The sequence below is a fragment of the Balaenoptera musculus genome, chromosome 2 (genome assembly GCF_009873245.2).
Source record: "Balaenoptera musculus isolate JJ_BM4_2016_0621 chromosome 2, mBalMus1.pri.v3, whole genome shotgun sequence".
NCBI lineage: Eukaryota > Metazoa > Chordata > Mammalia > Artiodactyla > Balaenopteridae > Balaenoptera > Balaenoptera musculus.
The window spans coordinates 36,862,118-36,877,333 of record NC_045786.1 but is presented as its reverse complement, the minus strand read 5'-3'; the positions used below and the strand labels follow the sequence as shown (position 1 = coordinate 36,877,333).

General features: G+C 43.1%; 1 protein-coding gene across 9 annotated transcripts in view; it reads left to right on the top strand.

Moving 5' to 3' along the window:
• Window positions 1–15,216, top strand: part of ZNF592 (zinc finger protein 592) — a 55,094-nt gene that overhangs the window by 24,439 nt on the left and 15,439 nt on the right. For 7 of the 9 annotated variants that reach the window (XM_036842775.1, XM_036842769.1, XM_036842772.1 and 4 more), the window contains one exon: window positions 2,711–4,973. In XM_036842775.1, coding sequence (XP_036698670.1) covers window positions 2,730–4,973 — 2,244 coding nt within the window. In that variant the 5' untranslated portion in view covers window positions 2,711–2,729. Of the gene's footprint in view, window positions 1–167; window positions 227–1,770; window positions 1,805–2,710; window positions 4,974–15,216 lie in introns of those variants that run through there. The other 2 variants (XM_036842771.1, XM_036842774.1) reach the window with 2 other exon arrangements.

Here is a 15,216-nt window from a genome sequence, read left to right as displayed (position 1 = left end):
ATAAACAATGCAGTACTTACTTTAGAGCAGAGTTTAAAGAAGTACAGATACTTGGGCACACTGAGTCTTTTTTTTTTTTTTAATATTTATTTACTTATTTATTTGGCTGCACCAGGTCTTAGTTGCAGCGTGCAGGATCTAGTTCCCTGATCAGGGATCGAACCCGGGCCCCCTGCATTGGGAGCGCGGAGTCTTAACCACTGGACCACCAGGAAAGTCCCCCACTGTAAGTCTTTTAACAGTTATCGATTGCTGCTGATTTTGGTTGTCATTACTAGGGCTAAATAGAAAACAGGATTTGATCTTTGGCTTTTAAAAGTATCAGCCTTGGTATTTAAATTTCAAAGGTTATAAAAGTTTTTCCTGCTGCTGATGTTGAGCTACCACACCATTTATTAGCTCTGATTTTCCTAGCAAAAGATACTTTTTGCTCTGACCTCTGACCATTCTTGGCCAATCCCTGAGATTTCTCTGTGTGGAGAACGTCATTACTTTCATGTTGTATCTCTCTGCTCAAAGCCTCTGTGACTTGGAGTTAAACAATAGTAGACTTCTCGATAATCCTTGCACACACTGCCAACTACTACCCCTCCTTCCCCACAGGCTTTTCCCAGCACCTTAAAAAGACCAATCTATTCCACCCTTCTCCCTCAATCTTTTTTCCTAGACTGAAGGGGGATAGGGGGGAGTTTGAGATAAGCTTATAAAGCAAATACCACATAGGTGTTTCCTTATAGTTGGGATCAGCCTGCATAGTAGTTCACTTGGTATTGGGATGCTGATTGCTTCCACTGATATCCAGTATATTCCCCTCGCTTATGGGCTCCAACACTTATATTCCACCAGACAATCATTTGTTGTCCAGAAACTTTACACCTCGTTTCAGGGAGATATTCTGCCAACTCATATTTAGTTAACTGGTATTTCACTTTATTAGTATCTACCATAATTAGATATCTTCCCAATGGGGCAGTCTGTTTCATTTTCTGTGAGAACTCTTAAGAAGGCAGATGTGTTTTGTTGGGGCTTGGTGGGGTGGGACAAGAAACCAAACCTGGAAGCCTGTTGATCCCATGGGATGGCAATAGATATATCTCTGCCAGCTGTTCCCCTGTGGTTCTAATTTTTGTTTTTTTTCTTTATTTTCCCTTTTTAAAATTATAAAGGCAATCTACCAGCACACACACACAAAAGTTGTGAAAAAATAACCCACCAGTAATCCCACCACCCTGCATAAATTACTTTTCTCTTTTAATCTTGGCTCAAATGCATACTTAGTTTTACATTGTCATAGTTTGACAACATTTTTGTATTTGTTTTTTATTTTAATCTTAATACTAAGTAATTTTCATGTTGCTACATAGATTTCATAATTGGGATTTTTAATAACTACGTAATAGTCTATCCGTTACTTAACCATTCCCTGTCCTTGGACATTTAGATTCTTTGTGTGTATGTGGGTGTCTCCTTTTTGTGTTGTTTTAATAATGCTGTACACTTTTGCATATAGCTTTTGGGAATTTTTGTTCTTAGGATAAATTTCTGGCAGTGGGGTTCCCGGACCCAAGGATTTACCCCTTATCTGGTTCTGTGCAGCTGCTGTACTGCTTTCTAAAAGAGTTGTGTCAATCTGCATTCACAGAGGCTTTCAGTACAGACATGGTGTAGGAAATACTTAAGCAAATAAGGCTCTGGGATGCTGAAGCAGTTGCAGGATTTATGGGCTGAACAAGGGAGATAGTGGGGTTTTTTTCTTCCTCTTTCCAGCAGGTTTGAGCCAGGCAGCTTCATGTCTTATCTAAGTGTGAGTATTTTAGTAACTTCCTAAGGGAAGGCCTCTTTCGTAGGATCTTGGGTTTCCTCCTTTGCAGTAGTTTTGTAGCTCTGCTGCTTCTCCAGATCATGAAGGAAACAGGATTTTCTTTCCTTTGTGTATTAAGTTAAAATAAAATTGAAGACTTCTCTAAGACTATTCCCTGGCCAGTTTGATAACTGTGTGCTTCTTTGAGAGTCACCCTGTCCCTCAGGTTTAGTGATCAATTCACCAACCAATAACAGATTTGGGGTGAAAATTAAGGAATCAAGCAGACACTGACTAGAGAAAAAACACCTAGGGGATGATATAATCTGCTAGAGTTTGTTTAATCCTAGCAGTGGCAAATCATTTTGGATTTGCTTGAATTCATGCAGCAAAAAACCAAGTTATACAAAGTTAATGATTAATTACTAAGAGTAAATTAGCAGAAGTTATAGCCAAGTCTCATATATGAATCAGAAGTTTTCTAAAGAACGGAGGTGCTGAGCCATGCTTTTTTTTTTTAAAGGGCTGAGTGATTGGTTTTTTGCTAATGCTTATGATCATGGAGTGATGATATTCCCTGAGAAATTGAGGGAGTGTGGTGTGAGTGTACCCTCTCTTTGGCTATGCAGCCAACCAGGAATTTCCACGTATTAATGTTTAGAGCCTGCCAGGCAGGCTTGTCACTAGTGACATACTAACTTTTCTTCCACTCCTCCCCCAATGTCCCCAGCATTTTGGAAACCTGTTGGGGTAAAACTCAGGTGTGTGACTTCCCATAGCATGGGGATTTGTGCATGTGCATGCTGGCTGCATGTGTGTTAGCGAGATGGGTTTGTGATGAAGATGATGCTGGGCAGAGCCCAGTGGGATCCTGGTGATCACTGATTCTGTTCTCTGTTTCTGTTACAGCCCTTGCCAGCATCCAGCCATGGGGGATATGAAAACTCCAGATTTTGATGACCTTCTGGCTGCCTTTGACATCCCAGACCCCACCAGCCTTGATGCCAAGGAGGCCATCCAGACCCCTAGTGAGGAGAATGAGAGTCCCCTCAAACCTCCAGGCATGTGTATGGATGAGAATGTGTCCTTGTCTCACTCAGGATCAGCCTCAGATGTGCCAGCCGTGAGTGTCATCGTCAAGAACACCAGCCGCCAGGAGTCATTTGAAGCGGAGAAAGATCACGTTGCTCCCAGCCTCCTACACAATGGATTCCGGGGCTCAGACCTGCCTCCAGATCCCCACAACCTAGGCCACAACTGTGGGAAGTTTGATTCCACTTTCATGAATGGAGATAGTACCAGGAGTTTCGCCAGCAAGCTGGAACCTTCCAAGTCAGAGCCCTTACCAACTTTTAACCAGTTCAGTCCAATCTCCAGCCCCGAACCCGAGGATGCCATCAAAGATAATGGGTTTGGGATAAAGCCCAAGCACTCTGACAGTTATTTCCCACCCCCTCCTGGGTGTGAGTCTGTGGGGGGCCCGGTCCTGGAGGCTCTGACTAAGTTTCCAGTCCCAGAGCTGCATATGTTTGATCACTTTTGTAAGAAAGAACCCAAGCCAGAACCCCTGCCCCTGGGGAGTCAGCAGGAAGACGAGCAAGGTGGGCAGAAGGCAGTGGAACCTCACAAGGAGCTGGATACCAGTCGATTCTTTGGGGAAGCTTTGGAGTTCAACAGCCACCCCGGCAACAGTATCGGAGAGCCTAAGGGGCTTGCCTCGGAGCTAGGTACCTGTTCGTCAGTGCCCCCTAGGCAGCGTCTTAAGCCAGCTCATTCCAAGCTGTCCTCTTGTGTTGCAGCCTTGGTGGCCCTGCAGGCTAAACGAGTGGCCAGTGTCACCAAGGAGGATCAGCCTACCCACACAAAGGATCCCTCAGGGCCCACAAAAGAGGGCTCCAAAGGCAGCCCCAAAATGCCCAAGTCACCAAAGAGTCCCCGGAGCCCTCTGGAGGCCACTAGAAAAAGTATCAAGCCATCAGACAGCCCTCGGAGCATCTGCAGTGACAGCAGCAGCAAAGGCTCCCCTTCTGTGGCTGCCAGCTCCCCACCAGCAATTCCCAAAGTCAGAATCAAAACCATTAAGACATCATCAGGGGAAATCAAACGGACTGTCACAAGGATCCTGCCAGACCCTGATGATCCCAGTAAGTCCCCTGCTGGGTCACCTCTAGGAAGCGCCATTGCTGAGGCCCCGAGCGAGGTGCCAGAGGATGAGGTCACTGCCCTGTCTGGGGCGGAGCACTTTCTTGAGGTGGGCACAAATTCAGGGAGCCCCCAGGGTGACAGGAAGGGGGATGAGAGCATGACAAAAGCCAGTGAATCTTCAACTTCCTGCTGCAGCTCTGGGTCCCGGGGCCCAAAGGGGGCTGCCTCGGGCTCACAGATGGGCAAGAAGCAGCAGCAGAGCACAGCACTGCAGGCATCCACCCTGGCCCCTGCCAACCTCCTGCCCAAAGCCGTGCACCTGGCCAACCTGAATCTGGTCCCCCACAGTGTGGCCGCATCCGTGACGGCCAAGTCCTCAGCACAGAGGCGGAGCCAGCCACAGCTCACGCAGATGTCGGTGCCCCTGGTCCACCAGGTGAAAAAGGCCGCCCCACTGGTTGTGGAGGTCTTCAACAAGGTCCTCCACAGCTCCAACCCCGTGCCCCTCTACGCGCCAAATCTCAGCCCGCCTGCGGACAGCAGGATCCACGTGCCGGCCAGTGGGTACTGCTGCCTGGAGTGTGGGGATGCGTTTGCCTTAGAGAAGAGCCTGAGCCAGCACTACGGCCGGCGGAGCGTCCACATCGAGGTGCTGTGCACGCTGTGCTCCCAGACGCTGCTCTTCTTCAACAAGTGCAGCCTGCTCCGGCATGCCCGTGACCACAAGAGCAAGGGGCTCGTCATGCAGTGCTCTCAGCTGCTTGTGAAGCCCATCTCTGCGGACCAAATGTTCGTGTCGGCCCCCGCGAACTCCATGGCACCAGCAACCCCGGCTCCCCCCTCCTCCCCCAAACACGGCCTCACTTCAAGCAGTGCCAGCCCCCCGCTTCCAGCTTTGCCGCTCTACCCAGACCCTGTGAGGCTCATCCGGCACAGTATCAAGTGTCTCGAATGTCACAAGCAGATGCGAGACTACATGGCTATGGCTGCACATTTCCAGAGGATGACGGAGGAAACCGAGGGGCTGGTAAGCAGACCCTCTCTGTGATAGTTGTCAGGCCCCTGGTTCACACGGTTCCATGACTGGGCATGGAGAGAGAAGCTCATTGATGTGGGGCAGTGTGGCATCTTAAGAGTCCTAGAAGAGGAATCTGGCTTGCTGGTTAGCGACCCACCTGGATATTTAGTGCTTGGTGTTTATTGGGAAAAGCGTCCTGCCCACAACTGAGGGGAGACCCTGAAGATTTAACGAGTGTGTTTATGGACACTCCGCTCCCAGGGTCCATTGTTGGGCTCTCAGGGTCCATTGTTGGGCCGGGGCTAGGGCTCTGCTGGATGGTCCCCTGGTCTCTGGCAGCTGTCAGCACAGTCCTTGCACGTGCCCAAAGAACTTGGGGGCAGAGGTACGTGCATCACTGCCCTGCGCCTCAGTCTGTGCTTCTGAGAACCTTGTCTTTACCAAGTTGTTGTGCCCCACGGTGGACATAGCTGTGTTTGCAGAATCCCTTTGGGGAAGCTGTCGTAGGGCCAGTAGCAGGGTTGATGTGGAAGAGTAGACTGACATGTGGGCCCCGAGTCAAAGGCTTTGGGGCCTCTTCCCTTCATCGCTGTTCTCACCACTAAGAAAGCAGCTGCCCTTATCTCTTGTTCTGATTCTTGGTTATGCTTGATGAGAACTTGATGAGTGTGTGTGTGTGTGTGTGACTTAAGGCAGTCCATGCTGAAAACACCCTTTGGCACCTTGTGTGTCAGTGGTTGTCTGTATTAGCAAGGTGCTCTGAAGAAGCAGGCCTCCAGAAGGCTCTTCTCTTCCCTCTCCAGGTGGCTCCCTTAACAACTTAGCCAAGCCCAGCCCCTCACCAAGCCTCCCTAAGCCAGGGCCACAGAGGCCTGGAAGGAAAGCAAACCAGCTCTTTTTACTTCAGTTCACAGTGACCCACGCACCTGTTGGTGTCTTGATGAGCTCTGCCCTTGTTTATCGAGTGTTGCCCGTGTGCACAGAGGCTCTGTGTCAAGAGCAGGGATGCCCATAGGAGGAAGTCGCACCATTCTTCCAGGAGCTCACGGTGGCTCAGCAAGGGCAGGGCTCCCTACCCGAACTGCTAGAGTGTGCGGCAGGCTAAGACTGGGCTGAAAACAGGCTTATAACATAGTTGCATAGAGTTCCTCAGAGGGACTAATTCCTCGTGGTTCCAGACATAGGGAGGGTGCCACGTGGACATGACATTTGAGCTGGACCTGCAAGGATGAGTTTGGAGGAGGGGGAGGGGCAAGGGGTGTTCCAGGTATAGGGAACAAAGGTATGGGAAAGTGCAAAGTGGTTTGAGGTACAGGGAGTTGTTGGGAGTGAGACCAGCCTTGGGAGTGTTGGGCTAGAGACAGGAGGTGGAATTCAGTAGGCAGCCCCTGCAAGGGGCCAGCAAGGTGCCATAGGTCACTGTTGCCTCCCATCTTCACCTTCTCTCTTTCAGTTTGCATTTTCTTTCTAATGAGTCAGGTGGAGTGTGGGCCCCCCAGGCCCTTTCCTCTGGGGCTTCAGGTATTCCTGCTGTACCAGCATGGTTGACTTGGACAGGATCACTTCTTCTGGGTCATCTGATCAGAACCTTTGCCAGTGAAGGTCTGATGCCTGTGCCTGTGGTTTTTCCCCCACACTTTTCTTCACTCGCCTTTTAAAATCTGAGCAGGCTAAGGTCTGGGTGTAGGATCCCAGGCTGGCACCCTTCTCATCCTGCATCTTCTCTGTGTCATTCTCCTTCAGTGGGAGCTGGACAAGAGGGCCCCCCAGAGGGAAAGGGAGGGACTGCTGTCAGGCTTCTCTCAGTCCAGCTCTGTTCTCTCACAAAATCTCCTGCCAATAAATGTGGCCTCAGAGTCTCAGGGAAAGGGGAGGGCTTGAGTTCTGGGATCAAAATCTAACCTTGATGGCTGTTGGCTTTGGGTTTCCCAAGATGGTACCCAAGCTTTAGGCCATACAAGGGGCAGGCAGTGGACCAGTGGGGTGGGGTTGGGCTCCACTCTGCTGGAGGGACTGTAGGACAGCATGCTTGGGCCTTTGACTTCTTCCTGGGAGTCTGAACCACTTATGTCTCCCTCTGCAGTGGCTGGAGGGGTCCTTCCCCTTACATTCCAAGCCACCTTGTTGGACAGATGTCAGCACAGAGAGATTATTTCTTCTTGTTCTTAAGCTTTTGTTTAAGTATGTCATTATCACACCTAACAAAATTAATAACAATTCCTTAACATTGTCTAATACAATTCATATTCAAATTTTCCCTTCATGTCAAAATTGTCTTTTTACAGTTGAGCTTGTTTTGAATCAGAAACCAAATGTGGACCAAGTGTTGTGTTTGTTTGTTATATCTTTGAAATTTCTCAATCTAGAGCAGTACCTCTTCCTACTCCACCCAACAAGGGCCCCCCGCCCCCCCCCCCCTTATTTTTCACATCATTGCTTTGTTGAAGAAACTGGTTCGTGTGTCCTGAGAATTTTCCAGGACAATTCTGGGTTTCACTGATTGCTTCCTGAGAATTTTTCAGGGTAATTTTGAGTTTGACTGATTGCTTCCTCATACAGTTAATTTGTTCTATACCCCATATTTTATCTGTAGACTAGAAGTTAGCAATGAAGACTTGATTAGATTCGTCTTGAGGAGTGGGAATACTGTGTTCTTCATAATTCATTACTTCAGGGAGGCACAATGTGCTTGATTGTCTCCATTTTAATGATGCTAAACTTGATCAGTGAGTTTAGGTTGGTGATGTTCAGATCCCTTCCTTATAAAGTTTCCTATCTTTTTACCTAATGATTTTAGCAGCCGTTAATAATTGCTGCTTGAGTCAGTAATTTTATTAGGAGTTGCAGGAGGTTGTTTTAAATTTATTATTTCTTTCTCATTTATTAGCTGGAATTCTGTATAAAATCTTTTCCTCTTCCTTGAGGGCTATTAGGTTACCCTGAAATACAGTTTATGTTGGAAAATTGGATAAATTTGTTTCCCTCAGTTAACAGTTTTCACAGTAGTGAATTGATGCCCCAACAATCTTAAATGGTGTTTTATGAGTCCCTCCTCTATTATTTTTAAAAATTGTGGTAAAACACGCGTAACATAAAGTTTACCATCTTAACCATTTTTTAAGTGTACAGTTTAGTAGCGTTAAGTACATTCACATTGTTGTGCAATCAGTTTCCAGAACTCTTTTCATCTTGCAAAACTGAAACTCTAAACCTATTAAATAACAACCCCCTATTCTCCCCTCCCCTTTCCCCCTGGCAACCACCATTCTACTTTCTGTTTCTATGAATTTGACTATTCTAGGTACCTCACATAAATGGAATCATACAGTGTTTGTCTCTTTTTGACTGGCTCATTTCCCTTAGTATAATATCTTCAAGGTTCATACATGTTTTAGCATTTGACAGAATTTCCTTTCCTGGATAATATTCTATTGTTGTATATACCACATTTTGTTTATCCATTCATTCATTGATGGACACTTGCGTTGCCTCCAGTTGTATCATGAAAAATGCTATCAACATGGTGTACAAATATCTTTTCAGGACCTTACTTTCAATTCTTTTTTTGTGTGATCAAATATTTTATTTTATTTTATTTTATTATAGTTGCTGTACAATATTATGTTAGTTAGAGGTGTACAATATAGTGATTCACAATTTTTAAAGGTTATACTCCAAAATTTATAATTATTGTAAAATATTAGCTATATTCCTTGTGTTGTACAATATTAGTTCTTTGGGGTATATATCCAGAAGTGGAATTGCTGGATCATATGGTAATTCTATTTTTAATTTTTCAGGGAGCCCCCATACTGTTTTTTACAGTGGCTGTACTATTTTACATTCCCACCAATAGTGCACATGGGTTCCAATTTCTCCACATCCTCACCAACATTTGTTATTTTCTGGTTTTTTCATAGTAGCCACCCTAATTGGTATGAGGTGACTTCCTCTATTATTTTTAGTGGTAGTGTTATAATGAACTTATTGGTTTCTATATATTCAGTATGTTTATGTGTTCAGTCATTCTTTTTTTCTCTTTTCCATTATGGTTTATTACAGGATATTGAATATAGTTCCATGTGCTTGCTATACAGTAGGACCTTGTTGTTTATCCATTTTTTATGTAATAGTTTGCATCTGCTAATCCCAAACTCTCAATCCATCCCTCCTTAATCCCCTCACCCCCTTGGCAACCACAAGTCTGTTCTCTATGTCTGTGAGTCTGTTTCTGTTTCATAATAAGTTCATTTGTGTCATATTTTGGATTCCACATATAAGTGATATCATATGGTAGTTGTCTGTCTCTTTCTGACTTACTTCACTTAGTATGATAATCTCCAGGCCCATCCATGTTGCTGCAAATGGCATTATTTCATTCTTTTTTATGGTTGAGTAGTATTCCATTGTGTGTGTGTGTGTGTGTACATGTGTGCATACAGACATACCACATCTTCTTTATCCATTCATCTGTCCAGAGACATTTAGGTTGCTTCCATGTCTTGGCCATTGTAAATAGTGCTGCCATGAACATAGGGGTGCATGTATCTTTTCGAATTATAGTTTAGTCTGGGTATATGCCCAGGAGTGGGAATTGCTGGATGATATGGCAACTCTATTTTTAGTTTTTTGAAGAACCTCCATACTGTTTTTCACAGTGGCTGCACCAATTTACATTTCCACCAACAGTATAGGAGGGTTCCCTTTTCTCCACACCCTCTCTACCATTTGCTATTTGTAGACTTTTTAATGATGGCCATTCTGACTGGTGTGAGGTGGTAACTCTTTGTAGTTTTGATTTGCATTTTTCTAATAATTAGTGATGTTGAGCATCTTTTCATGTGCCTACTGGCCGTCTGTATGTCTTCTTTGGAGAAATGTCTGTTTAGGTCTTCTGCCCATTTTTTTGATTGGGTTGTTTGTTTTTTTGTTATTGAGTTGTATGAGCTGTTTGTATATTTTGGAAATTGAGCCCTTGTTGGTTGCATTGTTTGCAAATATTTTCTCCCAGTCTGTAGGTTGTCTTTTTGTTTTATTTATGGTTTCCTTTGCTGTGCAAAAACTTATAAGTTTGACTAGGTTCCATTTGTTTATTTTTGCTTTTATTTCTATTGCCTTGGGAGACTGACCTAAGAAAACATGGGTACAATTTATGTCAGAGAATGTTTTGCCTGTGTTCTCTTCTAGGAGTTTTAAGGTGTCATGTCTTATATTTAAGTCTTGAAGCCATTTTGAGTTTATTTGTGTGTATGGTGTGAGGGTGTGTTCTAATTTCATTGATTTACATATGGCTCTCCAGCTTTCACAACACCACTTGCTTGAAGGGACTGTCTTTTCTCCATTGTATAGTCTTGCCTCCTTTGTCAAAGATTAATTGACTGTAGGTTTGTGGGTTTATTTCTGGGCTCTCTATTCTGTTCCGTTGACTCATATGTCTGTTTTTGTGTCAGTACCATGGTGTTTTGATTACTGTAGCTTTGTAATATTGTCTGAAATCTGTGAGGGTTATGCCTTCTGCTTTGTTCTTTTTCCTCAGGATTGTTTTGGCAATTCTGAGGCCTTTATGGTTCCATATAAATTTTAGAATTATTTGTTATTTCTGTGGAAAATGTCCTGGGTAATTTGATAGGGATCGCATTAAATCTGTAGATTGCGTTGGGTAGTATGGCCATTTTAACAATATTAATTCTTCCAATCCAAGAGCATGGGATATCTTTCCATTTCTTTGAAACATCTTCAGTTTCCTTTATCAGTGTTTTATAGTTCTCATCATATAAGTCTTTCACCTCCTTGGTCAGGTTTATTCTTAAGTTGTTTTGTTTTGTTTTGTTTTGTTTTGATGTGATTTTTTTTAACATCTTTGTTGGAGTATAATTGCTTTACAATGGTGTGTTAGTTTCTGCTTTGTAACAGAGTGAGTCAGTTATACATATACATATGTCCCCATATCTCTTCCCTCTTGCATCTCCCTCCCTCCCACCCTCCCTATCCCACGCCTCTAGGTGGTCACAAAGCACTGAGCTGATCTCCCTGTGCTATGCAGCTGCTTCCCACCAGCTATCTATTTTATGTTTGGTAGTGTATATATGTCCATGCCACTCTCTCACTTTGTCCCAGCTTACCCTTCCCCCTCCCCGTATCCTCAAGTCCATTCTCTAGTAGGTCTGCATCTGTATTCCCGTCTTGCCCCTAGGTTCTTCTGACCATTTTTTTTCTTTTCTTTTCTTTTTTTTTTTTTTTTTTTTTTAGATTCCATATATATGTGTTAGCATATGGTATTTGTTTTTCTCTTTCTGACTTACTTCACTCTGTATGACAGTCTCTAGGTCCATCCACCTCACTACAAATAACTGTTTTGTTCCTTTTTATGGCTGAGTAATATTCCATTATATATATGTGCCACATCTTCTTTATCCATTCATCTGTTGATGGACACTTAGGTTGCTTCCATGTCCTGGCTATTGTAAATAGAGCTGCAATGAACATTTTGGTACATGACACTTTCTGAATTATGGTTTTCTCAGGGTATATGCCCAGTAGTGGGATGGCTGGGTCATATGGTAGTTCTATTTGTAGTTTTTTAAGGAACCTCCATACTGTTCTCCATAGTGGCTGTATCAATTTACATTCCCACCAACAGTGCAAGAGGGTTCCCTTTTCTCCACACCCTCTCCAGCATTTATTGTTTGTAGATTTTTTGATGATGGCCATTCTGACTGGTGTGAGGTGATATCTCATTGTAGTTTTGATTTGCATTGCTCTAATGATTAATGATGTTGAGCATTCTTTCATGTGTTTGTTGGCAATCTGTATATCTTCTTTGGAGAAATGTCTAATTAGGTCTTCTGCCCATTTTTGGATTGGGTTGTTTGTTTTTTTTTGATATTGACCTGCATGAGTTGCTTATATGTTTTGGAGATTAATCCTTTGTCCGTTGCTTCATTTGCAAATATTTTCTCCCATTCTGAGGGTTGTCTTTTCATCTTGTTTATGGTTTCCTTTGCTGTGCAAAAGCTTTTAAGTTTCATTAGGTCCCATTTGTTTATTTTTGTTTTTATTTCCATTTCTCTAGGAGCTGGGTCAAAAAGGATCTTGTTGTGATTTATGTCATAGAGTGTTCTGCCTGTGTTTTCCTCTAAGAGTTTGATGGTGTCTGGCCTTACATTTAGGTCTTTAATCCATTTTGAGTTTATTTTTGTGTTATGGTGTTAGGGAGTGTTCTATTTTTTTATTTATTTATTTTTTTAAAATTTATTTATTATTTATTTATTATTTATGTTTGGCTGTGTTGGGTCTTCGTTTCTGTGCGAGGGCTTTCTCTAGTTGCAGCAAGCGGGGGCCACTCTTCATCGCGATGCGCGGGCCTCTCACTATCGCGGCCTCTCCCGTTGCGGAGCACAGGCTCCAGACGCGCAGGCTCAGTAGTTGTGGCTCACGGGCCTAGTTGCTCCGTGGCATGTGGGATCTTCCCAGACTAGGGCTCGAACCCATGTCCCCTGCATTGGCAGGCAGACTCTCAACCACTGCGCCACCAGGGAAGCCAGGGAGTGTTCTAATTTCATTCTTTTACATGTAGCTGTCCAGTTTTCCCAGCACCACTTATTGAAGAGGCTGTCTTTTCTCCACTGTACATTCTTGCCTCCTTTATCAAAGATAAGGTGACCATATGTGCGTGGGTTTATCTGTGGGCTTTCTATCCTGTTCCACTGATCTATATTTCTGTTTTTGTGCCAGTACCAAACTGTCTTGATTACTGTAGCTTTGTAGTATAGTCTGAAGTCAGGGAGCCTGATTCCTCCAGCTTCATTTTTCTTTCTCGATTGCTTTGGCTATTCGGGGTCTTTTGTGTTTCCATACAAATTGTGAAATTTTTTGTTCTAGTTCTGTGAAAAATGCCAGTGGTGGTTTGATAGGGATTGCATTGAATCTGTAGATTGCTTTGGGTAGTAGAGTCATTTTCACAATGTTGATTCTTCCAATCCAGGAACATGGTATATCTCTCCATCTGTTTGTATCGTCTTTAATTTCTTTCATCAGTGTCTTATAATTTTCTGCATACAGGTCTTTTGTCTCCTTAGGTAGGTTTATTCCTAGATATTTTATTCTTTTTGTTGCAATGGTAAATGGGAGTGTTTTATTAATTTCACGTTCAGATTTTTCATCATTAGTGTATAGGAATGCAAGAGATTTCTGTGCATTAATTTTGTATCCTGCAACTTTACCAAATTCATTGATTAGCTCTAGTAGTTTTCTGGTGGCATCTTTAGGATTCTCTATGTATAGTATCATGTCATTTGCAAACAGTGACAGCTTTACTTCTTCTTTTCCGATTTGGATTCCTTTTATTTCTTTTTCTTCTCTGATTGCTGTGACTAAAACTTCCAAAACTATGTTGAATAATAGTGGTGAGAGTGGGCAACCTTGGCTTGTTCCTGATCTTAGTGGAAATGGTTTCAGTTTTTCACCATTGAGGACAATGTTGGCTGTGGGTTTGTCATATATGGCCTTTATTATGTTGAGGAAAGTTCCCTCTATGCCTACTTTCTGGAGGGGTTTTTATCATAAATGGGTGTTGAATTTTGTCGAAAGCTTTGTCTGCATCTATTGAGATGATCATATGGTTTTTCTCCTTCAATTTGTTAATATGGTGTATCATGTTGGTTGATTTGCATATATTGAAGAATCCTTGCATTCCTGGGATAAACTCCACTTGATCATAGTGTATGATCCTTTTAATGTGCTGTTGGATTCTGTTTGCTAGTATTTTGTTGAGGATTTTTGCATCTATGTTCATCAGTGACATTGGCCTGTAGTTTTCTTTCTTTGTGACATCTTTGTCTGGTTTTGGTATCAGAGTGATGGTGGCCTCGTAGAATGAGTTTGGGAGTGTTCCTCCCTCTGCTATATTTTGGAAGAGTTTGAGAAGGATAGATGTTAGCTCTTCTCTAAATGTTTGATAGAATTTGCCTGTGAAGCTATCTGGTCCTGGGCTTTTGTTTGTTGGAAGATTTTAATCACAGTTTCAATTTCAGTGCTTGTGATTGGTCTCTTCATATTTTCTATTTCTTCCTGGTTCAGTCTCGGCAGGTTGTGCATTTCTAAGAATTTGTCCATTTCTTCCAGGTTGTCCATTTTATTGGCATAGAGTTGCTTGTAGTAATCTCTCATGATCCTTTGTATTTCTGCAGTGTCAGTTGTTACTTCTCCTTTTTCATTTCTAATTCTATTGATTTGAGTCTTCTCCCTTTTTTTCCTGATAAGTCTGGCTAATGATTTATCAATTTTGTTTATATTCTCAAAGACCCAGCTTTTAGTTTGATTGATCTTTGCTATCATTTCCTTCATTTCTTTTTCATTTATTTCTGATCTGATCTTTATGATTTCTTTCCTTCTGCTAACTTTGGGGTTTTTTTGTTGTTCTTTCTCTAATTGCTTTAGGTGTAAGGTTAGGTTGTTTATTTGAGATGTTTCTTGTTTCTTAAGGTAGGATTGTATTGCTATAAACTTCCCTCTTAGAACTGCTTTTGCTGCATCATTGTTGGTTTTTTTTTTTTTTTTGATGTGATTTTGAAAGGGATTTTTTTTTTTTTTACTTTCCCTTTCTGATATTTCATTGTTAGTGTAAAGAAATGGAATAGATTTCTATATGTTAATCTTGTATCCTTCTACCTTGCTGAATTTGTTTATCAGTTTTAGTGGTTTTTGTGTGGAGTCTTTAGGGTTTTCTCTATATAGTATCGTGTCATCTGCATATAATGATGATTTTACCTTTTTTTAAAAAAAATAAATTTATTTATTTTATTTATTTATTTTTGGCTGTGTTGGGTCTTTGTTGCTGTGCATGGGCTTTCCTCTAGTTGGGGTGAGCGGGGGCTACTCTTCATTGCGGTGTGCGGGCTTCTCATTGCAGTGGCTTCTCTTGTTGAGGAGCATGGACTCTTGGTGTTCGGGCTTCAGTAGTTGTGGCACACAGGCTCAGTAGTTGTGGCTCACGGGCTCTAGGGCGCAGGCTCAGTAGTTGTGGCGCACGGGCTTAGTTGCTCCGCGGCATGTGGGATCTTCCTGGACCAGGGAACGAACCTGTGTCCCCTGCATTGGCCCGTGGATTCTTAACCACTGCGCCACCAGGGAAGTCCCAATTTTACCTTTTTTAAAAAACATTTTTATTTATTTTTACTTTTTGGCTGTGCCCCGTCGCTTGTGGGATCTTAGTTCCCCAACCAGGGATCAAACCCATGCCCCCTGCAGTGGA